Raw genomic sequence first — 27,100 nt, 5'->3', positions numbered from 1 at the left:
TGGATTCCACCATTTGGAAATTTAAAGATACATCATAACGCCAGAGATGAACAGAAATAAAGCCTTCCTAATAATTATTCCCCAGATTATTTCTTGAAACATGAGAGGTCGTCAATGATGAAAACACATAACAGCACTCCTTACTGGACTATTTTCTGATTCTGCCAGGGAAACTAGCCTGGGTAGAGAATCAACCTTTGCTTTCTATAGCTGTAATGGTATGTTAAGGTTCAGAGCAGTAAAAATGTGAGTGCCAGAGGACTGTTTTTATTCCAAATCTACTTTCTGGTATCACAGATATGGTATGACTTGCTACAAATGTAGTTGAAACACTGCTCCTGGAAGCTATAAACAAGTTGAACTGCAGATAGATGACTGGCAAGCACCAAGTGTGCAAACTGCTGGCTGAGCTGTTGCTAGGATTCTGCAACAGGTCATCATTGCCCTTGGGATATGATCTGCAGCCAGCCTGAATGGTGAGACAGGTTGTCCAGCCCCGCTCAGCACCACTGACACTTACTACACATACTCAACGCTAGAATTACACACTCACTCTATAGCAGTGCTTGCTCAAACTTTAATATACATAGCAGTCACCCAGACAACTTGTTAGACCGCAGATCTGGCAGATGTGAGGGAAGCCTGAAACTCATCATCTTTGACCAGCTCCTGGGGATGTGATGCTGCTGGCCCTGGGTCCTACATTGATTAGCCCGGGGCCAGATGACCTATGTTCACAAGACCCACCCCCCATCTCCAATTCCCACTTCGGGACACTTCCCTTCATGCAAAGCTTCGACCTAATATCAGGTCCTCCGTAAAGCTCCTAAAGACTGGCAGGCACGGCCTCTCCTTCCTCTGGGTCCACTATGGTTTTTAAGTAACCTATTAAAAAAAAAAACAAAAAACTAGGGTTCTCCTTGGGCTTCCCTTGCAACTCAGTTGGTAAAAAAAATCTGCTTGCAGTGCAGGAGTCCACCTGCAGTGCAGAAGGCCCGGGTTCAATTCCTGGGTTGGAAAGATACCCTGGAGAAGGAAATGGCAACCCACTCCAGTATTCTTGTCTGGGAAATCCCATTGACAGAGGAGTTGGCGGGCTACAGTGCATGAGGTTGGGAGTGTCAGACACAACTTAGCAACTAACCACCAGAGTTCTCCTTCATTTGTTTGATTTGTCACAATGTACCTCTGGAGGACCAGGATGGCCTCTACCCTGTCTTGCTCTCCTTCACACTCCTCACAGGGTCTGTCCCAGGATAGGTGGTAAACTGGGTTTGCCCGAAAAATAAAGTAGACTTAACATGCTGTGGTTTCAGGAGCTTACGCTGTCCTCAATTTTCAAAATCAGATAAATGGTTTTATCTCCAGTTCTTTCAGACTCCTGTGTTGGGACTTGTTTGGGCTTGTTGACTTGTACTCATTTTAAAGATGCTTTTTAAACCATGTCATCACCTTATATGAGTGACAGTTTTAAATCAAAGAGCCCTACAACAAAGAAGGGAATCAAGAAAAAGTATGCTTTAGTTCAAGGCATTGAGTAGCTGTGTCACCCTGAACCCTCTCACTTCTAAACTGGCTTTAATAATGAACAGAGCAGGATCCTGCCGGGCATTCCTGGGCACAAACCACCCCGCTGCATGTATCAGTCTCTAGTTTGTAGAAAAGCTTTAGCTTCTTAGGCCCTCCCAGAGTTTCAAACAGCAAATTTAATCAGACAAGTGAGAAAACAGAGAAACAAAGGAAAACAGTCAAGCAAGACAAAATGGTGACGTTTAACCATAAACAAAGCCAAGATCCTGTAGTTTCTCCTCAAGGTCTCTACGTAATATCTTGAACCATGTCCTTGAGCTGTTTTTCAGATACTAACCCCGCCATCAGGTAGATGCAGTTAACTGCTAACCACCGATGTCCTTGAGCTGTTTTTCAGACACTAACCCTGCCATCAGGTAGATGCAGTTAACTGCTAACCACCGGCAGGTAGACTCCAGACTGATTGGGACCAGAAGGTTGAGGTTGACTCCAAAAATACCACCCAGTGACCTCACTTCCAACCAATCAGAATGTCCAGGAGCAGATCAGGCAAGTTGAGATCCTCTCCCTCACCATTCCCTGGGAAAAAAGTCCCCAAGGCCACTGGGGTGTCAGATCTTTTGAGCGTGAGCTGCCCATTCTCCTTGCTTGGCCCGGCAATAACTGCCACGTCTTTTCCTCCATCACGACCTGGTAGCAACAGATTAGTTTTCCTGAGGGTGGGATCAGCAGACCAGGCTTGGTACAGCCACAATAACAGCACCTGCCCCATTGATGCTGGGGGGGTATATAAGATAATATATGTGATGCATTTAGAACCACAGTCAGCACATGGTAAGCACTGTAGGAAGATTAGCTGTTGTCATCACTTATGCCTTTCGGCATTTATGGAAAACATGCTCCTTGCTACAGAAATAATTGAAGACTAGCATCTGTGCTTTCCCTCTGCCACGTGTTAAATGATACCATCTTCTGTCATTGCCCTTCTTTGACATGCTTCCCACACTTCATCTTCTCACATAACTTCAAACAACATACCCCTGAGTAGTTCTCTGCTTTTTCATTCTTGTCTCTGCTCATTTGTGATGCTCCTCCTACTGACACCATTCCTGAAGCTTTGGTACCACTTTTCCCTTGATTCTGCACCTGTCTTTATCCCTTTTATAAGAGCTTTAAAATTTAAGCTCATCAGAGATCCATTCACACTGGCTCCAATTTCTGTTCATTGGAAATGGCCTCAATTATGTGATCAGAATTTCACTCTTTATTCTATTTCTTATTTTATAATCTTCCCCATCATTACTTTTTCTAATCTCCAAGGGATAAAATTTTCACCATCTTGTCTAAATTTATCACATGTTCTTTATTAGCAGACTGAGAATAAAGCATTTGAGGAGCGGGGTGACCCATTGCATCTATCTTTTCTGTCTGACAAGATCAAAGACTGTGTCACTTATGCATTCAGTATGTGCAATAATGAACCATTTCTGCTCTTTTCTCCTTATATCATGATGAAAATGTACCATTTCTAGTTTCAAATATGTGGATTTCTTAACACATCATCATAAATTGTATTTCTCCCTGTTCTTTCTGTTGGATCTGTTACTTTTGAAAAAAATAGAAGTATATTTCATCCTACTAAGTTTAAAGACGTCAAAACTGAAAATCATAAAGATACATTGCTGTATAATCAATGCAAGGAAAAGTACTGTAGAACACCCATCAACAGCCACATATTCAAAGGGAAGGTTTTAACCTAACTTCAAAAGACTGGAAAATGAATTAATATGTTCTGAGTTAAAAGAAAACATTTATAGCCTACATATTAATTTTTAAATGAGTCCCTGTTTTAATCTATTTTTTCTAATACATGCCAACCACAAATTGGCTTCTGTCACCATGAGCAAAAAAGTTTTGCATGATTAATGCAACCAGAGAACACTTAATTCTAAAATGCAAATAAGAGACATATAACAAATAAATTGACAAGATTTTGTGAAAGAGCACAATATCAGGGGTCTTTTTTTTTTTTCATTTATTTTTATTAGTTGGAGGCTAATTACTTTACAATATTGTAGCGGTTTTTGCCATACACTGACATGAATCAGCCATCGATTTACATGTATTCCCCATCCCGATTCCCCCTCCCACCTCCCTCTCCACCCAATCCCTCTGAATCTTCCCAGTGCTCTAATGAAATGGATGAAACTGGAGCCTATTATAAAGAGTGAAGTAAGCCAGAAAGATAAAGAACATTACAGCATACTAACACATATATATGGAATTTAGAAAGATGGTAATGATAACCCTATATACAAAATATCAGGGGTCTTAACAGACTGTTAAGAGTGCTACATCCAGATCTTCAGCTGTCACATGTTAAATGAGCAAATGAGAATAATTTTGACCTCCACTGCAGTCTAAGAATACCAGCATGTGTAGCAGTAGGCATTCCTTTCTCATAAGGAAAGTCCAGGACACCCAAGGGTAACACAAAAGAAAAATACAATGTGTGTTAAAAAGATAATGTGTTCTAAAAAAGGTCTTCTCAACCTAGGAGTTAGAAAGCACCAGTATTCTTCCAGCTTTGAAATTCATATGAATACTTCGTAAAATGCAACAAAAATGAAGAGAAACATAAAGTCTTTTTTTTTTAAGGCAGACATATAAATTACAAGTTCATGCTCATCCCTTTGGATGTCACAGCATGTTAAATTGCTCCAGAAGACTCTGCTGCTGCTTAGTCACTTCAGTTGTGTCCGATTCCGTGTGACCCCATAACGGCAGCCCACCAGGCTCCGCCGTCCCTGGGATTCTCCAAGCAAGAACACAGGAGTGGATTGCCACTTCCTTCTCCAATGCATGAAAGTGAAAAGTGAAAGTGAGTCGCTCAGTTGTGTCTGGCTCTTCTCGACCCCACAGACTGCAGCCTACCAGGCTCCTCTATCCATGGGATTTTTCCAGGCCAGAGCACTGGAGTGGGTTGCCATTGCCTTCTCTGCCAGAAGACACTAATTAGTCTTGATTCCTATATTTACCTTGATAGAAGCAGATGGTTCACAGAGTACCACTGACCACACTTTGACTATCACTCTTCTGTCATAAGCTACTAAGGAAAAATGTGACTGAAAATGGATCAGAACTACACTAATCTCAAGGACTATTCTTTCTTACCTGGCCCACAATTGAAATCTAACGGGCTTCCCTCACTGCCCACTCCCAGGGTCACACAGCAGCAACAGGAGGTCTGGCTCTGTTTATGGTCCTCAAGAGCTCCTGCTTGCTCTTAGAATATAATCTACACATGGCAAGATCCTACAAAGGCTGGCTGAGCCCACTTGCCCAGTGTCATGCCTTCTCCCCATTGTCACTGTCCTGAAAATCCACATGGCTTATTGCTCAGAAAAGCCCTAAGCTTCTTCCAGGTCCAGGGTCTTCTCAGCAGTTGGTCTCTCTTCATGTAATCATGTACAACCACCCATCCATCCTAAAGATCAAAAATGGCTCCAAATACATCAAGCTTCATCCCACAGAGTGGTAAAGTCAATACACCTACCTTCAAATCCAGGTGACTATAACCACTGCAACTAACAGAAAATGACAAAAGTAAGGCTGTGTCAATTTCTGAACCCAGAACTTAAGAAACTAGCAGCTTCCAGTTCCTGTCTCTTGACTTTTTTTAGAACTCCCATATAAGGAGTCTGATTTCCCTGAAACCATCCCGCTAAAGAGGTTACCTGTATGCTTTCCAATTGACAGACTAGCCATCCTAGGCAAGGCTGGGGCACACATTGTTTACCATCTAGACTAGCCTATTCATCAGTTGAATACCACTAGTGACCTCAGTCCATGCCACAGGCAGCAAAACAATTATGGTCAAGCTCCATCCAAATATTTGATTGGGGGAAAAAAATGTGAAATATGTTACAATGGTTGTTTGAAGTAACTGAATGTAAAAGCAGAATAATGACTTCCCCAAAGACGCCCACATTCGAATTCCCAGAACATTGAACATATTACTTTACATGGTAAAGGGAACTTTACAGATGTGATTAAGATGTAGAGATGGTAAGATTATCCTGGTTTACCTGGTGGGCCCAAAGTCATCTCAAAGGTCCTTACAAAGAAGGACCAAGGAAGGCCCCTTACAAAGGAAGAGCAGAAGGATCAGAGTCAGAGAGAGACAAAGGGAAATAAGATGCTATGATGCTGGTTTTAAGGATGAAGGAAAAGGCCATGAATCAATTTGGGAAAAGCCAGGAATGGACTCTCCTCTAGAGATTCCAGAAGAAATATAGCCCTGCCCACATCTCGATTTTAGTCCTCTGAGATTCATGTAGGGCTTCTGATCTCCAGGATTGTAAGAATGTAGGTTTTTGTGGTTTTAAGCCACTAAATTAGTGGCGATTTGCTACAGGGGCAACTTAAAACAAATGCACTAATTACTAGGGTAATTTAATACACAATAATGGACAACCAGAAGATAGTCCTCCCTGCCACTACATCTCCCAACCCCACATACCTGCATTCACACAAATCTTTGTCGTTGTTCAGTTGCTCAGTCATATCTGACTCTCTGTGACCCGATGGACTGCAGCATTTCAGGCTTCCCTGTCCTTCACTATCTCCCAGAGCTTGCTCAAACTCATGTTTATGAGTCAATGATGCTATCTAAACATTTCTTCCTCTGCCACCTTCTTCTCCTTTTGCCTTCAATCTTTCCCAGCATCAGGGTCTTTTCCTATGAGTTGGCTCTTCACATTAGGTGGCTAAAGTACTGGAGTTTCAGCTTCAGCATCAGTCTTTCCAATGAATATTCAGGGTTGATTTCCTTTAGGATTAACTGGTTTGATCTTGATGTCGAAGGGACTCCCAAGAGTCTTCTCCAACACTACAATTCTTGACCTTGCTTATTTCTGTTCATTATTCAGAAAAAAAAGAAAGTGAACTCACTCAGTCATGTCTGACTCTTTGCAACCCCATGGACTGTAGCTGGCCAGGCTCCTCCATCCATGGAATTCTCCAGGCTAGAATACTGGAGTGTGTTTACATTTCCTTCTTCAGGGGATCTTTCCAACCCAGGGATCAAACCCGGATCTCTTGCATTGCAGGCAGACTCTTTACTATCTGAGCCACCAGGGAAGTCATTATTCAGAACCCTGGCTTAAACATTTATTTATAGGCATGTATTAAACAATGCATTCTCAGCATGTAATTTGTTTGTAAGACTATACAATATCTAGGTCCCTACACAATAAAAAGTTTCAGAAGGTGAAGTCATTTTGGTCTACCTGACTCACCAAGGAGTCCCATTCCACACTCGAGATACTCAGCATTTGGTAAATATTCAATGTAAATGAACACAGATGAATTAGAATATAGGTAGTACACTGGAACTGTAGCTTGTAAATGTATATAAAGAAGACAAACTGCATTAGAAGTATGTTCAGCTAATGGAAATAAAGTTTTAACAATGCAAAAATTATTTGAAAACTAATTATATAAAGTCCATGAAAGCAAGTGATGGCTGCCTACATGAGGTTGAATGCATATTTGAGGATCAGGCATGAAAAACAGCAAGGTTGACCTTTATCCAAAAATATTAATCAGAGAGAAAAAAAATAGTTGAATTTTTGGTCATATCACATTCAAGAGACATTCTCACCCATAAAAATAATTAAATTGAATTTTCTATGAATTGCCTTTTTAACATGGAAAGTTGGACAATATTGAAAAATACCAAAAAACTACAGTCATCCCTCAGTATCTATAGAAAACTGGTTTCAGAAGTCCCTACATATACTAAAATTTATGGATGTTCATGTCCTTTATATTAAATGGCCTGGTATACAATCTGTAATTCTCAGAGATAGCCATTGATAACATTTTGAAATGTGTCCCCTCAGTCTTTTTTTCCTCTTAGAATATAATATTATGCACAGTTGGGATCACACAAAAAATTTTGCTTCAAATTCTGCATTTGTCATATTTTTTATATGGCTAAACTTTTTTTGCTAACATGTTTTTAATAGCTAAACAGGAATTTGACATACAGATGTCTCAATTAAATATGTTTCCAACATTTTTATATTATAAACATTAGGAAGCATGTAACTACAAACAAAACCATAACTACAAACAAAACTAAGATTTGTAAGGTAATTTCCTAGTGTGAAATTCTTAGATCAAAGTATGTATATACTTTTATAGCTCTTGATTCACAAGGATCAGTGTTTTTTGCTTGTGAGGTATAATAAAAGAAGTTTGAGAAATAAAACATGCTATTTAAAGATTAACAACATAGACTAAAACATCAAAGGCTCCGAGAAGTCCAGCAATAAAAAAGAAACCTGTGTTAGCTTAATGGAAAGATAAATATTTTTAACGACATAAAGACATTTTCTTCCCCATATAGCACGCACTAACCCATGAATGTGTTGGTGGTCTCCTTAAGCTTTATAACTTCTGTTTTCATGCTTTCAAAGGTTCTTCTACCCCAAGATCATAAAATAAGTCATCTATATATAATTTGAATATTTAAATCTTTCATCCATCAAGAGTTTATTTTGGCATCAAGAACTTCCACATTCCTTTTTTAAAAACTGAGAAGCTGATCTTCCTATTAGGATATATTGACAAGGTTTATCTCCTTATCCATGTATTAATATAATGCCATCTTTATCATACCCTAAATTGCCATAGATAACTACAGGTGATGCTAGTGGTAAAGAATCCATCTGCCAGTGTAGGTGATGCAGGAGACAAGGGTTCAATCCCTGGGTTGAGATCCCCTGGAGTAGGAAATGGAAATCCACTCCAGTATTCTTGCCTAGAAAATCTCATGGACAAAGGAGTCTGGCAGGCTACTGTCCATGGCGTCGCAAGGACTCAGATACAATTAGGCGACTAACACTACCACCCTGAGCTCGCTGTCCCATTACACCAAGCTCTATCACACCACACTTCTTAAATATTTATAAATGTATAATATATTTTCATAACACTAAGGAAATATGCTTTCATTACTCGTTTCCAAAATTTTTCTTGGATATCCTCATATGCACGTGTATTCATTCAACAAATGAGTTCAACACACTTAAGTAATTCAACATCCATGCTGTGATACATATGGAATTGAACTGAATTCATCATCCACATATGGTAGGTACTTATAGATGTTGGATTTATTCTTATAGGTTAAGAAGGGAGAATTTGGTCAGGTTTCAAAATTCAAATCCTACTGGGATTTCCATAACAATTATGTTGAATTAATTTAGGGGAGACTTTTCCATACAAACTCTTTCTGTCTCAGAGTAAGGTTGGATATGAATTTACATAAAGTACTTGATTAAGCTGATGAAACTAAACCAGCTCATATGCAAAGGGTCTCACATTGGATATAATTTGTAAATTTAATCCTCATAACCAACACATGAAATAGATAATATTACAATTCCTAGTTTACAAAGAAGAAAATAAAAACTAAGCAACTTGTGTCACACACATATGGGGATTTACAAAATCACACAGTTTTTATTTCATAGGGTTTCTTTTTTCCCCTCTCATTCAGATTAAATGAAGAGTTCAGTCTTTAACTTCATTTTCCAAAAACACCCATTAACCATAATTTAGCTCTGTAAACCTCTGTGATTGGATGAATTCACTTTCCAATCTCCGTGCATGCGTGTTAAGTTGCTTCAGTCGGGTCCGACTCTTTGCAACCCTGTGGACTGTAGCCTGCCAGGCTTCTCTGTCCATGGGATTCTACAGGCAAGAATACTGGAGTGGGTTGCCATTTCCTCCTTCAGGGGATCTTCCCGATCCGGGGATTGAACTCATGTCCTTTATGTCTTCTGCATTGGCAGGTGAGTTCTTCACCACTAGCGCCACCTGGGAAGCCCTTCCAATCTCTATTCTGATCTATTCCAACCCAGCGAAATAAAACATATGAACTTAAGAGTTTGGGGGAAATAAAATACAGTTTGCAAAAGATAATCTGAGGTCAAGGTTGGTTCCAGGATAATTCTTTTTTAAAAAGGGAAAGAACAGTACAATTTTCTTTTTCAGGAATGGTTTTTCTAACATTTTCTTCATAACAAGTCAGTGAATCCAAAAAAATATGAGCATGTTTGTTAACTGGCCAATTCAGCCATATTTTGTGCCAATAAAATGAAACTTACTTCTCCAATTTCATCAGTTAAAGAACCACAGGCTCTAATTTGTTACCTTGAGATGTCAGTAAATGAAGAATTGAAACAATCCAATGTGTTGAGGTTAAAAGAGATTAAAAATGGATTTGGTGGGGGAAAAAGAACATATTTTCCTCTTCCCTTAAAATTGAGGCTGCACGGAGGGGTATTGAATAGCCCCAGAATACTTAGATTTCTAAGTTTATTTCATTTGCTGATCTAAAATGTTAAAAAAAAAAAAAATCTGAGAAAAGCTGGTTGTTTATAGACCTAGTATTCAACCACTTAACCTTTTGGTTTAAAATATTAAAACACACATGAAAACATAGAAACTAGACATATCTTCTGTTCCCTCTTTCTTCCAACATGCCTATTCTGCTTTTAAAAAGTTGTTTGTCCCTTTAACACAAAAGGTAACTAAAAACAACTCGATGGCAAATATTTCCAAGATATGCCTCAAGTTATCCTAAGCAACAGTGTTATTATTTTTTTCTAAAAAATAACTATGCTTCTCATATATTGGTTTTGCATGGCTTTTGCAGGTATAGTCTTTAAGACTTTAGTTGGAACCTAGATTCCTAGATTTACGTCCTGAATATATTCCTCCACTAAAAGGTCCCAGGCTCTTTGGGGAGCATGACTTATTCTTGATTCTGGGCAGGAAAAAAAAAAAAAGAAGAAGAAGAAAATACAATGTATCTGGACCATTCTTTTGTGGCCAGAAAGAAAAGATGGTTTTATAGCATGAAGGACAGTGCTGGAAGGGCAAAGGAGATGCTTGAAGGTTCGGTTTTCTCACAGAAGTTGTGAAAGCCAAAGATCAGAAAGTGAAGAACAATTATTAATAATCAGGACAAAGTGAGCTTGCAATTAGACTGAAAAGAGTAAAGGTAATATAAATTGCATAGTTACTATAAATTATATAAAATACTGTAATATACAATAGAAGATCAACAAAATAGGATACTTAAATTTGAGCTGATTGCAATAGTAATGGAGTGTTCACTGATGGATTCTTCAGAAGCTGGCTTTGGCTGTATCTGTGCAAGTCGGGCTACAAAGAAGGCAAGTCAACAGTCTCAAAATTGAGTCCTTCTCTGATGCCTTTAGGAAATCCACTCCATCCAAGCCTTTGGTGAGTTTTGCAAAGACTGACTAGAAATTTTCAGGCACACGGGACAGTGTCACTTTGGGTACCAGTGCCTGACAAGCGGAATTGCTGGAATTGCTAGAATCACTCTCCAGCTCCACTATTCCTTCTTCTTCCCGTCATCTTTCTCTTCCCTCTCCTGGATTCCCCCTCCGCCTCCTTCCTTTGAAGCCCAGAATCTCTCTACAGCACAGAAGAATCTAGTTTTCTAAAGACCACATGGGGAAACTCACATAAATAGACCCATGCAGCTATTCAGAAACGCAAACATCCTCCAGTGTACCAGTGGTCCACTCCACCCTGGAAGGCAGTCCCAGTTATAAACAGCAGAAAACTCCCTGCTACACTTCCAATTAATAACTGTATTACTATCTGCTTCCCACAGAACACACTCCTTGTTACAATTCTTCAATCACCTCTTAATGATCACAAATAATTTATCATTCGCTCCAAAATGTGGATTTTCTACGTTTTTTTTAGGAATACATACAACACACACAAACGAGTGCTTTCCTCTCACTATTTGTTCATCAGCCTAATAGCCTTGGGAAGCCAGGGACTTCCTGAAGCCGGTAGTTTATCCTGAGGAAGTTATTTCCTGGTCAAAACGGAAGTAAACAGACATGTTAACCTGACTTTTAAGGTCAGACTCTGTCCATGACTGTAAAGGGCAAATATTTCCAACATCAGGATATTTGTCCTGAAACGTGGGTTCCCAACCTCCTCCCTGTTCCTTCTTTGCCTTAGATGAGCTCAGAAATGGGTCCTGTAGCGTGAAACCTTCCAAACAACCCAAACAAACCCGGTGGGTGCACAGTGGCATAGAATGATAGCCTGTTTGTCACTGACAACTCCGACTGCATGGGCTCCACAGAAAACCCAGTACAAGGAATATGGAACCACTCCATCATTAATCATTTTAATGAAAGGCTGGATGCTCGAAGCAGATGGTAAAGAATCTGCCTGCAATGAGGGGACTCGGGTTTGATCCCTGGGTCAGGAAGACCCCCTGGAGAAGGGAATGGCTATCCACTCCAGTATTCTTGCCTATAAAATATCATGGACAGAGGACCCTGGTGGGCAACAAGTCCATGGGGTCACAAAGAGTCAGACACGATTGAGCAACTAACTCTTTGGATGTTTCAATTAAGTATTACTTTTAAATGTCCTTAAACATACATACACACACACACAAACACACAAATACAGAAGTCTAATTTCCTTCTGAGACTATTACATGACATTTTTGCCATTCCGGGTAATTCATTTGGGAAGATAATTCCCTCAAGAAATTAAACTTAGTTCTTGAGTCTGAGACAGTATTTATAATTTCAATGTACATGTTTAGGCTATACATAACCATTTTCTGGGTACTGAGCTGATGGGCTTTCCTCTACTTAAACTAATCCTCATATGAAAATGTGACTTCCTTATTAAATTGGCCACATTGAATCTATAAAATGCTCAGCTCACTAGATGTAATTGGGGCAGTTTTTCAAAAGTCACCTAACTCACAATTAAGCAGTAGCTTCAACAATAAATGAAACTTGATCAGGAAGCAGTAAGTTGCTAATTTAATTACCAAAAGGCATTAAGCCTCAAGAAATAAAGTCTTGCAAAGCATTCCTAAATGACCCTAAAATTGTCAGAGGTAGTTAAGTTTAAAATTTAATTTGTAAAGACAAAACAAATTCTACAATAATTGGTCATTACCTTCCTTATACACCAAACAAAACCTCCTGAAAACCAGTTCTGATTTTTGGAATCTCTCTCCCCATAAGGTTCCCCATCCTACCTTCCAATTTGGATAAATGTCAATTTATAGCTATTTTAAATGAGATTTCGGGACTTCCCTGATGGTCCAGTGGTTAAGATTCTGTGATTCCACTGTAGAAGGTGCAGGTCCAATCTCTGGTTGGGGAACTAAGATTCCATATGCCTCATGTCCGAAAAAAACTCAACAAACCAAAAAAACAAAACCTGATGACCAAGGAACCTTCATAGCAACTCTGAATGCAAACCTTCAGTCCTCTTACATATGAGAGAGAAATACAATTTATATATTTTTTAAAAAAGATTTCTTCAACGTCATTTTCTTTCTCCCGTTCTTTATAGTCCTCTTCATATGTTATCATTCTGCTTCTCTTGTGTCACAGAGTTTCATTCAACTATAATAGACTGCTTCATGGCGTACTTCAGTCTTCCAAGGCATGTGGTCTAAGATTGAGATCTACCACTTGTGTGCATTTCCAATTTAAGAATAATTCCCTGGCTTAGTTTTAAGGGGAAAACAAGCAATACGACTATCCAGTACTTTAATATTATGTACACTATAGACCCTATATCAAGATTAACTTACATATCAGTTTCAAACCCTAACTCTGGTGAAGTCTGTTAGGGCACAGTTACGGTTACCGGAAAACTAAAACTTCAACAGCACAATATAAAAGCAGCTTGGAATGTTTGACTTTTGCTTTCTATAACTGAGGATTTGAAGTCAATTTCTAGACTATATATGAAACAGAAAAGTGTTTCCATGTATAAGACCAGGAATTGAGACACGATTATGAGCTGGCTTTTGAAAGGGTACTTCTCATAAGTACTTTCAAAATACACTTTGATATAAACTTATAACAATGATTAGTATGAAATTCTCAGTACTTTATCATGGCATGTACAAAATAAGCATTAACAATAAATGTTAGCACTCAGGCCCAAAGACTATCTTTCTTACTTACTAGTTTTACATGACTTTGGGCCTCCCAGATTCTTTCCCAGTCTCCCTGTTTTCATCTACCAAATGGAAACATTTATGCCTACTTCACAAGAGAAGCAGGATGATGAAACAAAGTTGAATGCAATAATGTTCATGAAAGTACTAGTAAGAGCCTGAAATAAGTGTCCCCAAAATGTTTGTTGAATTTGCTGGATAGTCAAAAAGACTTTTTGAGAAACAGAATCTACCTTGAGTTAAAAGCTTCATCCTTTTCATCCTGAATGATTCATGTGGATTTTGTCTGAGGAACATATTCAAGAAGTAAAAAGAAGATAATATAAAGAAGACAAAGAGAATAAAAACAAAGCCAGATGCCTGGACATTTTCAAAATAAGTCTATTTAGAATTGGTTTAATTCAGGCACTGAAAACATGAGAACTGGAACTGTATAAATAAACTGGTGATTTTAGGGTTGCAGAAAGAATATCCCCACCAATTCTTCATAAATTAACTCATTTCACATGGTTCAGATGAAACATTTTTAAATGAACTTCTTTTGGGGAGTTAAAGGGGCAGTTTCACAAAGTAATGTTATATGAATCTATTGAAGGTTATTTGATAATCATGAGCTGACTTAACGGGAGTGTTTACATCTCCAGAAGTGAATGTACTCAAGTAGGTTGAAATCCTTTTACTATTCGAAGCAGCTACCCCCTTTCCATTGGAAGGACTGATCTCCTGGGGCTCCACCATCTTTCTCAAACTCTATTCTAAACACCTTGCCTCAGCCCTGCAGCCAGCTCACAATAGGCAGCAAGAGAACAGGTGGGCAAATGAGAGTTAAATTGGTTCATGCTCCAAAGGCCACAGGGTTTTTACAGGTTATGCTTTCTTCCTAATTGGAACATCTTTCACCAAAACATGACTGTGTCAGGCTCCTGCTTGACAGTGTATTAGGTGTGTAATCTTGAGACATTACTTTGTCAACAAAGGTCCGTCTAGCCAAGGCTATGGTTTTTCCAGTGGTCATGTATGGATGTGAGAGTTGGACTATAAAGAAAGCTGAGCACCGAAGAATTGATGCTTTTGAACTGTGGTGTTAGAGAAGACTTTTGAGAGTCCCTTGGACTGCAAGGAGATCCAAGCAGTCCATCCTAAAGGAGATCAGTTCTGGGTGTTCATTGGAAGGACTAATGTTGAAGCTGAAACTCCAATACTTTGGCCACCTGATGCGAAGAGCTGACTCATTTGAAAAGACCCTGATGCTGGGAGACATTGAGGGAAGAAGGAGAAGGGGACAACAGAGGATGAGATGGTTGGATGGCATCACCAACTCAATGGACATGGGTTTAGGTGGACTCCAGGAGTTGGTGATGGACAGGGAGGACTGACGTGCTGTGAGGTTCATGGGATTGCAGAGTTGGACACAACTGAGCGACTAAACTGAACTGAACTTGAGTAAGTCTCTTCATTTCTCTGGGTCGCAAGTATTTCTTTGTAAAATGACTATATTAGATCAGAAGATTGCCAAGGCTTTTTGCAGCTCTAAAAATTCTGATTCCATGATTGTCTGGTTTGAAAACCAACACATATAAACAGCCATCACACATAAATTGTGTTGTCAGGGAGTTCAATACCTTAACTTGAATGTGATTAAAAAGCAGCTGATTGAAGTTGACTTCTCAACAGCCAACTGCATTTGGTCTTTGAACTAGATATTTCATTTCTCCCCAGTTCAAGGGAAGGCAGAGTCTTTGAGATGTCATCCTTAAAGCCACACCCTCATCCCCCTCTGCACCCTATTCCAAGAAAGAAGCCCAAACTCAGCTTCCTATTTCTTGGAAGAGATGTGGCTTTAGAGTCACAAAATTAAGACTCATAAAAGTTTTGTATGAGACTCTGAAACAGAACACTACATCATGTGAACTCTACCATTCTTGTTTGGATTAAAATCAAATTGTATCACCATCTAAGGCCGTCTTCCTAGGGACACAGCCTTATGACACAAAGTGAATCATAAGTTGGAACTTGAGATAGCAAAGCTATAAGTCCTTAGGAAAGAAACTGACTTAAGAGTGAATAAATGTGATGCCTCAACTATTAGGGTTGGGTGCTAAAACGCTTCAAATCTGAGATGAGATTGGTCCTGACTGTCCAAGAAAAGCTAAAAAATAAATTAATCAATTAAAAGATTGGGAAATCTGTGGGTCTGTAATCCCTCACATCTTCCAGAGCTTCATGTGAGAATATGCAGGTACCATGATGGGTCCACTCTGACCGGGAAAAACAGGCTGGGCCATGAGCCCTGCTGGTTCATGGATTTGTTATGACGGATTCCAGGCCAGTTCTGGCCCCAAGGCATCTCAGGAGAAGCATTCAGCCACAACCTGGCACTTTGTACGGCCAAGACTCAGCCTCTCACCACTGTGTATGACCTCCTCTCAGAGTTGGAAGCCAGCACATGAAAAGAACACTTCATGATGGATTAGATTGGGGTCTGAAGGTCAGGCAGCAGCTCCCTCAAACCCATTTTCACATGTTTAAATCAATGAGTTCTAGTAAATTTACTGGGCTGTGTAACTATTGGTACCACCACAATCCAATTTTAGAAAAGTGTCATCTCCCCAAAAGGCTCCCTCAGGCCCGTTGACAGTTAATCGCCATTCCCACCGCCAGCCCCAGGTCAGGGTACACGCTGTGTGTCCTTCTCTTCCCCCCATCCAGGTCCTCAGTCTGTTTCCCAGTATACACTGAACAGAGGGGTCACCCACGTTTCCCGGTAAAAGACAATGCCTATACCATCAGCCATCTTGTAGAGGCTGGACACAAATGCATACATGTAGGTACCCACACACATGCATACACACACTACCCAGGGAACGATGTAACACCCTCCCCATCCAGCCCATCAGAGAGAAGTCCAACACTGCTCAAAAATGCTTCCAACCCAGCTATTACAGGGATGGCCACAGTTTTCAAAAGCTGCAGGAAAATTGAATATTATCCTCCACAATAGATAACCATGTTTAGAAATCAGTATCACTCAGACCCTTAAACTGAGAATCCTTGCTGTGCTTCCTGAAGACAATATCCTTGAATTCAAAGGAGAAAAATCATAACAGGGTCAAAGAACTGAAGAAAATAACCATAATCAAATAGCTTTGGAAAAACCAGGCAACCACACACTCAATTTTTTTTTAATATCAAAGGTTAAACATAGTTCTAGAAAACTTTGGAAAGAGGATCAAAGAAGCATTTTTCAATGTGCTCTTCTGTAGCGTGTGTAAGAAATCAGTGTCCATCTTTTGTTTTCTTTTGTTGTATGTTGCAGAGAGTGGTTACCTAGGCATTTTCCGGTAGGAGGAAACCTACATGCAAATAGGTAAATCCACCTTGTGGAGGTCAGAGAATGTGACGCTCTGATCACTTATCCTGAGAGGTGGACGTGGGCTCTGTCATCTGTAAACTGAGGAAATGGGCACTGGCTATTACGCTTCCATCTTGAAAACCCAGATCCATCGTATGTGGCCATTCTGTGGCAAACAACCCTGAAACACACTTAAATGTAACTAATATCCACATCAAATTCATTTTTTAATATTTAAAAATTTTTACTGATGGAAAAACAGCGGCAAAAAAGATTCATGCAAATAAACAGCAAAACAGCACATTCTTTTAAATCTTTTTCAGATAAGCAAAAAATGGATAGTAGGATGAAGTGCTTCCATTTAAGAGTTCAGAAAAAAAATCTCATACCAATTTAGCCCAGTTGCTAAAAATTCTGCTTCATATGAATATCACAGTTTCTTGTTTTTCTCTCCTGAAAATGCATTGTGACCAAAATGTATAAAACATTGGCTAAGCCTACACCAAAAGCATCTTCCTAAGAAAAAGGCAAAATAGAAATGAAAAATTTGAATCCCTAGAGTTTATTTTGAAGCATAAAAAGCAGACATTTTTTAAATGCTTGAAATCCCACAGTCCCAACCTTGGCAACATAGCTCATATATTCTTTCATTTTCTACTTCTGAAAAGGAGAAAAAATAAGAGAACTTAAATCCATTGGCTAGAATCAATTCACCTGATTCACATATTACCTTAACTGAATTTCAGAAATAATCTAATCCCGACATTTGAATTAACAGGCAGAAAATTAAGTTTGAACTGCTACCTGATTCTTTACTGCATTAAGACGAACACACCAATCTGTTTGCCATACACTGTGGTAAAACAATGCTAAGGCATTAAACACAAGGGAATACAATCCAGTTTTAAAATATATTTATCCATCAGTCTGGGGATAATTAACTCAGAGAAGTTAACTTTTATATGAAACACACCAAGTCAAAGAATACCCAAAAAAGACACACACAACAGAAGTAAACTATCATCATTAATGTAAAAATGTAGTGCAGACTAAGAACAATCTAACAGCTTAAATGACCAACACCAGGCTATGAGTATACTTTCTCATATTATAAACAGCAGAAATTAAGCTTCTGAAACAAGGACTGGAAGTGCATTTCCACAACACCCTGTACATATCAGGAAAGTAGGCTCTCTATAGTGTCATGAGGAGTCAGCTGACACCCCACGAGTCTTTCATTACAAATGGCATTCATGTCTTCCACAGACCTTCACTCAACCACTCATTTAGAAAGAATTCTTCAAAAAAGAAGTCATTTAATTGTGTTTCATATTAACATAAAATGAGCTGAATCCATAATAGGGTCAACTTTTTACCAAATAACTACTACAGAATCAGTTATTTCCACACTCAAACAAGTAAGTATAACTGAAAAGCTTCTCAACTATTGGGAAGCAGTTAAATTCCAACACGTGTTACTACATATAGTCAAATTCTTCATCAAGAACACCAATGCAACCCATCTTCGCTCTGACAAGCAGAAATTCTCACTTAATTTTTTAAAGAATCAAACAAACCTCTTCTCCTACTCCCCAATATTGGGGACTGGTTCAGGTTCTACAAATCACACAACGATGACCTTCCCATTATCAAAATCCCAAATTCCAGGTGTGCCTATTTCGAAAGTTCTTGCAGGAACTTTCAACTACAGCAGAAGGATTTTACAATCATAATGTTTCCCATACTGAAAAACAAGACATCATTCATAAACATTCGCAAAAGTCGGCCTATTATACTTTGACAAAATAATAGCATTTACCTTAAACTGCACCAAAACAACTTTAGTAGACATTGACAACAATGCAATAAAAGAGAAAGCCTTGGCCTTCCCATTTTTGAGAATCTCATATGCTCCCACTCAGCAGAACAGATCTGAGACTCACACATTTTATATGTCTTCCAAATACAGCCAGCACTGTGACGAGAGCGCGAGAGATAATGAAGACCAGATGCCTACCTTCGCTGGTAGCCACATTCTTCTGGGCTTGGGTCGGCGTGTGATCTGTACTTGAACTCACGTCGGATGAGATGCTTGAGCTGCCTTTGCCTAGAGAAAACAAGAACGAGGAGCTTTTGAGTTTTGTCATTTCAGAACTGGACTGTGCCTTCCACTCCATCTCACACCAAGCCACATCACTCGTTTCCAAGAAAGGAGCCATAACACTAAGAATGAAGGTTATTAGTTTTCTGGCCTCATGCATTAAATATCTTTGGGGAAATATCTGACCCATGCCATAACACAGCTAAAGCCCTACTATAATATGGCTTGACTATAAACTCAGATTATAAGGTATTGTCAATCACAATAACGTAATATAGTTTCGGCATATATGTGAATAAGAGAGTATGAGTGGGAGACACATCTACAGTGTTAATTTTTTCTTTGCAACTATAAACTACATTTTCTGGTAAAGGACAAAAGCAAATCTAGGAATGAGGCATCATCCAAGGGGCAAGGGCCTGCTGGCTCCAAACAGCTGCATTGCCTTAAAAAAACAAATTCCCTAATTTAATGGGTTCTTCATTAAAACAAACAAAAAACCTGCTTTGTTCTTCTAACACAGGGCTTCTTAAACGGGGATGCCTCCTCCTCAGTGAACATCTGGCAAGGACCGGTTTCATTTTGAATCGTCACAATGGGGGAAGGTGCGCTGCTGGCATCTAATGGGTAGAGGCCAGGGAAGCTGCTCAAAGGCTGACCGTGTGTATTGACAGCACCCCACAGTCTCAAAAAAACAATCCAGACCAGAGCATCAATTGGGCCGAACTTGAGAAATCCTGGCCTAAGTAACCTAACCTCAGCTGACAACTGACTTTCTGCTCTTCTAACTAAATTTGAACATATGTCAATACATTAATACTGTTGAACATTTTGTCTCTCAATCATGTCTAACTCTTTGTGACCCCATGGACTGTAGCCTACCAGGCTCTTCTGTCCATAGGATTCTCGAGACAAGAATACTGGAGTGGGTAGACATTTCCTTCTCCAGGGTATCTTCCCGACCCGGGGATTGAACCTGGGTCTCCTGCACTGCAGGCGGATTCTTTACCATTTGAGCCACCAGGGAATGAAAGTCTACAAATATAACACACACTGGGTAGGGAGGGAAGTGCCAGTGACCACTGGGCAGAATTCTGAGATGATCTCCATGGTACCTAATACAGATCAAAGGGCTGTGTTCCCAGAAACTCATGTCTTAAAAGCTAATCCCCAGGGTGATGGTTTTAGGAGGTTATTATAGTCTTTGGAGGTGATTAGATCATGAGAGTGGAGCTCTCATGAGTGTGATTAGTACCCTTATTGTAGAGACCCCAAAGTGCCCCCCTGCCCTTTTATCATGTAGGGACACAGGGAAAAGATGGCCATCTATAAACCAGGAAGCAGCTCCTCACCAGACACCTCGATATCAGACTTTTCAGCCTCCAGAACTATGAGAATTAAATATCTGTTAACATTATAAGTCACACAATCTATGGTATTTTGTTGTAAGCAGCCTGAACAGGCTAAGCCTATGTCCATGCCATTGGTAATCTGCTCCCCTTGTGTGTGGACAAAATTTGCAATTTGTTACTAAGCAATAGGACATGGCAATGGTGAGAGGGTTTTGCAGATGTAATTAAATTTCCTATAGCATTGACTTTAATCAAAAGGGTGATTATCCTGGACGGGCCTGACCTAAATACCTGAGTAAACCCTTTTATAGAGCCTAGAGGAGAGAGACTCTTCCTCCTCATCTTGAAGACACAAATCATCATGCATGCTACAGCTGCAAGGAGATAAATTCTACCAACCCTGCATGAGCCTGGAAGAAGATCCAACTTCAGATGAGAAAGCTGACCAGACCAACATCTTGATGACAGCTTTGCAAGATCCTGAACAAAAGACCCAGCTGACCCAAGCCCAGAGCTCTGATCCAAGGAAACAGTGAAATAAGAGATATATCTTGTGATAAACTTTGCTAAAATCATGGTAAACTGTTATGCAGCAATAGAAAGCTAAAACAATGACCAGCCAATTACATCCTAAATGAACTCTTTTCATGCCACATATTATGATCTAGATTCTTACACACAGCTGAGAAACACAGTTTTTGAATAGTCTTCTCTGCACAGTGGTACATAAGCCAGTTGGGTGGAGGGAGTTTACAGTCTGTGAAAGGACAATGTACAAAAGCACAAATGGGCTCCCATTGAAAGAGCTTCAGGATTTTGTTTGCTAATGTTGAGAGTAATGGAAGAATCCAAGTTTATCAGTGCTATCACCTGAGCAGGGAACTCAAATGGCTGTTGTTTCTCCTTGCCACTGCACATCACTCATCATGACTTATTGCTCTGAAACAATTCTGGCATTCCCGTCATCTCTGCCCATTTCACATGCAGGTGGAGAAGCATGCAGTAGCTTCTCTTGGGGACCAATGCCTTGACCTCTGCAGAAAGCCATACCAAGAATCCAGGAGGACCAGGCAAAGGGCTCTGTATAGCGACCTTCACACATATCAGTTACTCTGTCCCGAATCTGTCACAGTTGCCAATTTCTCATGCAATTGGAGTGATATGTGCTTCTGAATGTTTCAAGTACTATGTCTGGAGTCTCTGGCTTCAAAACCCAGCTCTACAAGCCACATACGTATCCATGAACAAGTTGCTCAAACTAAATCTTGTTTCATCTTGCACCTTATGCAAATGGGTATCATGGTGCCCAGGCTTTGGTGTGTGTATCAGTCAGGCTTCTCCAGAGAAACAGAACTGATAGATGTGTAAATATCTCCCATTAGGATACATGTTAGGATCAGGGGAAATTATAGAATTATTCCTATAGTATATATATATGGGATTTTCATATATTCATATATGTGAGATATTGAGTTGACCAGAAAGTTCATTTGGATTTTTCCATTACCTCATATAAATATTGGCCAATCCAATATCTATATATATATACATGACACATATATATTAAAAATATACATTATAAAATATCTATTATTATATATTTATAATTTATATTATACATATACATATAATATACTATATATAGATACAGAGTCAGAGAGAAAGAGATTTAGAGGAATTGGCTCACAGAACAGTTGGAGCTCACAAGTTGGGAATCTGTAGGGTAGGCGGGCAAGCAGGATGGAAACTCAGGTATGAGTTAATGCTGCAGCCTTAAGGCAAAACTATTAATTTTCCAATAAACCTCACATTTTACTTTAAAGGCCTTAAAGTGATCAGACTGAAGGCCCAATGTCCAATCAATAGTCATTATCAAAGGTAACCTTAAAGTCAACTAAAACAGCAGATGGTAACCACATTTATAAATCACTTTCAGGACAAAACCTAGATTAGTATCTGATTCCATAACTGTGTACTATGGCCTGGCCAGGCTGACACAGACTACTTTCTATCACGGCGTCAGACCCACAGGAATTGAAAATCCGTATTTGCCATGCACCATGCCTGGAAGAAGATCTGTCAGACTCTCTAAGCTTCACTGCCTTTCATCCATAAAACAGAGATAAAAACAAATAAAAAACCAACTACTCATTTCCTCTATTAAAAATAGGGAAATTACACCCCCACCTCTCAGGGTTGGAGAGGCTGCTATGAACTATGGTTTAGGCATTCAGTCACATCCGGTCCTTTAGAGAGTCCACTATATGATCATTTAATATTGACCCAATGATCACAGTTCAATTTGTATCAGGAAATAAGAAATAAAATATAAAACAGTAATTATTATTTGACTATATATGCATATATCATAGCAAATAAATATTATGTATGCTTATAAATTAAATTCTACATGCCTTATAGATCTAGTTAAACTCCCTCAAGCATAAACAAAGTTGGCAATTCTGCTCTCTATCCAACTGCTACATGAAAGTTTGTTTATTTGATCAATGGCCAAAACCCCCATTAGGGGTGGTTAGCATATCCAAACTGTGCTGGTTGGATTTGGTAAAGTAAAATTTTGCTTTATTGAATTTCCTCCCAAGTGGGCTAGAAGCCTAAATGAGGGCAATTGAACGAACAATTAGGTATCAAATATATAAACATCAAAGCAAGCGAAGACTAACAATGCACTGAGGTTGGTAGGTGTTGTCTGTAACAGGTGAGCATACACTTCTGTGAATCTCAACCACCATATGGACTAATTGGCCGGTGGGCCGATCATTTCAGGGACTTGGGGTGCACTGTTAACCTAAGCACGTTAGCTGAAGAATTTGATCCCAATCACAGATCCCTTCAGGCTTACTGTTAGAGGGTGCCAGGTTCTCCCAATGTCTGAAAAGATGTTCATTAAATAAGGATCCTATTTGAACGGGATTTCAAATCTCTTTTAATATAAAAATCTCCATGTATAAAACTGCAACACTAAGTATCTTTTCTTTTCTCTTTCCCAGTGCCCAGGCTGACTGCGCCAAAGCAGATGTTTAAAGCAAGACAGATGTTCCATTGTTATTTATTGATAACATGAGGAAGGGAAAGGGGGGAAGAGAAAAGATCAATCAGTACCTAACAAAAATGAATTAGTGGGGTCCTATGATTTCTAACATTCTTAAGAGTCCAATAAATCCCTTGCAAAATTGATTCCCTTTATCAATTCCAGATTAGATGCATCAAATTCATTCCTGTGGATTTCAGTCAAAGACTCCTGACAGTAAATGTACAAAGGAGCACGTGGACACATGTAGTGGGGGCCTTAGCCCTGGTGTTACTTCCTGTTTCTCTCAGGTACCTTGATTCCAAGTGGTTGCTGCGGGTACACCCTGAGAACCTTATTTAATATCACATGTCCACACCAAAGGAAAGAGAATTATTTTTTCTCAGAATTAGATCAAGGGAGCAGTGGGTCATGTTTGTATATTGAATTCACTGTTATTTTCTTGATTGTTATATTGAGATAGTTTCTTATCTTCTTTGATCCACATTCAAATGTCTGTAAGTATAGAATAATATTAGTTATCTCAAAGAATGATCTGGCCTAATCCCTGGCCCAGGTGCATATTAGCTTTTGGAAAGAAACTGAACACGTATTGTTAAAGAATATTAGCTCTTTCAGGCCAATGGGAATTTTATAGATGAGTTGTCCAGAGTCAGAGATATTGATGGAGAGTGAAATGAGGAGATATCAAATACAAGGCCCCTGTTTCACTTTATTGTGAGCAGAAAACAGTAGATGGTGTCCTTTGCTTTGCTTCTCCTATTTTTTGTTCTGTCCTGGTAAGGGTTGGAAGCACAATCTAAGGAATACAACAGTGAGAATGGAAAAGAAACAGAGAGATCTCAGAGTCATGTTTTGAGTTTTTTTTCCTATCAAGCCACTTAATGTCCTAACTGGAACTTTCTTTACTCCCTTTTTCCCAAAGTACCTAACAAGTGACCTCAGACTCACTGATCAGGACTCACACGTTGTAACTGGAGGGTGATCTGGGGCAGAGACAAAGATCGGTTAACTGAGCACCTATGTCACGCTGCCATATGCTGGGTCCTTCTCCTAAGAGGCCACGGTTCTCACAGGTTTCTGTCCATCTTGAGAAAAGCCTAGGGCAGTTTTCAGCATTTTCCTCTTTGCTAAGGAATGAAAGATTTGCTTCAGGGAGCTGACATTCTTTTCAGTATTTTTTAAAAATACATATAACATAAAATTTGCCATTTTCACTATTTTTTACTTGTACAATTCAGAGGTACCCACTCACAGTGTTGCACACCCATCACTACCGTTTCAACAACTTTTCCATTACCTGACACAGAAATTCTGTACCACAGCCCCGTAAATCTCCATCCCTCCCTCTTTCAGTGCCTGGTAATCTCTACCTGCTTTGCATCTCTATGAATTAGCCTATTCTGGATATTTCCTATAGATAGAGTCACACAATCTTCATCCTTTGTGGTTTTTTTTTTCCACTTATCATATTTTCAATGTTTTATCCAAGTTGTGCGTCCTTCCTTTTTGTGGCCGAATAATACTGCATTGTGTGTATGTTCCATGTTTGGGGGTACATGGATGGGCACTTCGCATGTTTCTACCTTGCAGCTACTGTGACTGATGCTGCCTTGACAGAGGCCTTGCTTCAATACTGGCAGTCTATAACTTTGAAACCCCTGGTGCTTTTGTTTCTAGCTGAAACCAGATCCTGAGGGCTGTGGCTGGAGCCGGAGAGGGGAACAGAGCACACAGAGTCTTCCAGGAGATAGACAGGGACAATCCCACTGCTGAGGCAGCAGCTCCTCCAGAGCCATTTACTTCCAATCCCTGTGGCAGCTTCCGGGGTGGGCTGCCACCTGGCCCACATCACAGACAATCACAGAGCAGAACAGGGCTCTGGGACCTGAACACCCACCTGCTGCAAAGCTCGGCTGAACACAGCTCCCTCTTCCAAAGTCTGTGGGGCATGGGTTGGAGCTGGACTGCCAGGGGATGCCTGAGGACGGCCCCTTTCTCCCCTTCTTGGGGACAGTCCATGTTTTCTCTAGCAGAGGCAAGAGCTTTGGCCTCCAGGCAGACAGCTCAGTCCCCGCTCCAACACCGCACAAGGGAAGCCATGATTTGAAATGCAAGCCCAGGCTCAACCACGCAGGACCCTGTAGGATACTTCATCATTTAAGTTATGTTAGCTTAGAAGCCAAAGGCTTAAGAGAGAAAGAATTCAGGAGAAATGATTGCAATCCATCAGCAATTATTTTACATCTCAGCGCCACTCTCTTTACCTTGCTGAAGAAAGAACATATTCTTAGACAAAAATCTCAGTTAAAGCCAATCTTTTCTGCATTGTTCCTGGAGGCTGTGATTACTAAAAAGAAAACGAAGAAAGGCATGCGATTTTGACACAGTTCCCTTAAACCCCTCCACGGAACTCAGGAGGATGGCTGTAAGTGTGAGTAAAGCACGAGGTGCCACCTTGTAGTGTTTGTGCAGTTTGAACACCCACTGCCTGAATTGAAACTTGGGTTTGCTGCTATCTAGCTGATTGACTCAGACATGCAACAAAGGACTGATTCCAATTGGGAAAGGAGTACATCAATGCTTTATGTTATCACCTTGCTTATTTAAATTATATGCAGGGTACACCATGCGTAACGCCAGGCTGGATGAAGCACAAGCTGGAATCAAGATTGCTGGGAGAAATGTCAATAACCTCAGATAGGGAGGTGACACCAACCTTATGGCAGAAAGCAAAGAGGAACTAAAAAGCCTCTTGATGAAAGTGAAAGAGGAGAGGGAGAAAGCTGGCCTAAAACTCAACATTCAATAAACTAAGATCATGGCATCTGGTCCCATCACTTCATGGCAAATAGATGGGAAAACAATGGAAATAGTGACAGACTTTCTTTTCTTGGGCTCCAAAATCACAGCAGTTGGTGACTGTAGCCATGAAATTAAAAGACACTTGCTCCATGGAAGAAAAGCTATGGCAAAGCTAGACAGCATATTAAAAAACAGAGACATCACTTTGCCAACAAAGGTCCATCTAGTCAAAGCTATGTTTTTTCCAGTGGTCATGTATGGATGTGAGAGTTGGACCATAAAGAAAGCTGAGCGCAGAAGAACTGATAGTTTTGAACTGTGGTATTGGAGAAGACTCTTGAGAGTCCCTTGGACTGCAAGGAGATCCAACCAGTCCATCCTAAAGGAAATCAGTCTTGAATATTCATTGGAAGGATTGATGCTGAAGCTGAAGCTCCAGTACTTTGGCAGCCTGATGCAAAGCGCTGACTCATTAGAAAAGACCCTGATGCTGAGAAAGATTGAAGGCAGGAGGAGAAGGGGATGACAGAGGATGAGATGGTTGGAAGGCATCACTGACTCAATGGACATGATTTTAAGCAAGCTCCAGGAGTTGGTGATGGACAGGGAAGTCTCCTGGCATGCTGCAGTCCATGGGGTCACAAAGGGTCAGACATGACTGAGTGACTGAACTGAACTGAACTGAGCTGGTTGAGTTGGAGGAAGCTTTCTTACCTTCCAAGAACCTCAATTTCTCCACCTGTAAAATGGAGTGCAAGGATGCTAAGTCATTTATGTTGTGTCTAACTCTTTTCAACCGTACAGACTGAAGCCCGCCAGCTCCTCTGTCCATGGAATT

The 27,100-nt window shown here is 39.9% G+C and overlaps 1 protein-coding gene across 1 annotated transcript in view; it reads right to left on the bottom strand.

Annotated features, from left to right (window-relative positions):
• FBXL7 (F-box and leucine rich repeat protein 7) overlaps positions 1–27,100 on the bottom strand; it is a 425,655-nt gene that overhangs the window by 289,696 nt on the left and 108,859 nt on the right. Inside the window, exon 2 of the mRNA XM_070476504.1 lies at positions 18,970–19,059. Within this exon, the coding sequence (XP_070332605.1) occupies positions 18,970–19,059 (90 nt within the window). The remainder of the gene's footprint in view (positions 1–18,969; positions 19,060–27,100) is intronic.

Source organism: Odocoileus virginianus, chromosome 14, assembly GCF_023699985.2.
Source record: "Odocoileus virginianus isolate 20LAN1187 ecotype Illinois chromosome 14, Ovbor_1.2, whole genome shotgun sequence".
Taxonomy (NCBI): Eukaryota; Metazoa; Chordata; class Mammalia; order Artiodactyla; family Cervidae; genus Odocoileus; species Odocoileus virginianus.
This window is presented reverse-complemented; position numbering and strand designations above follow the sequence as displayed.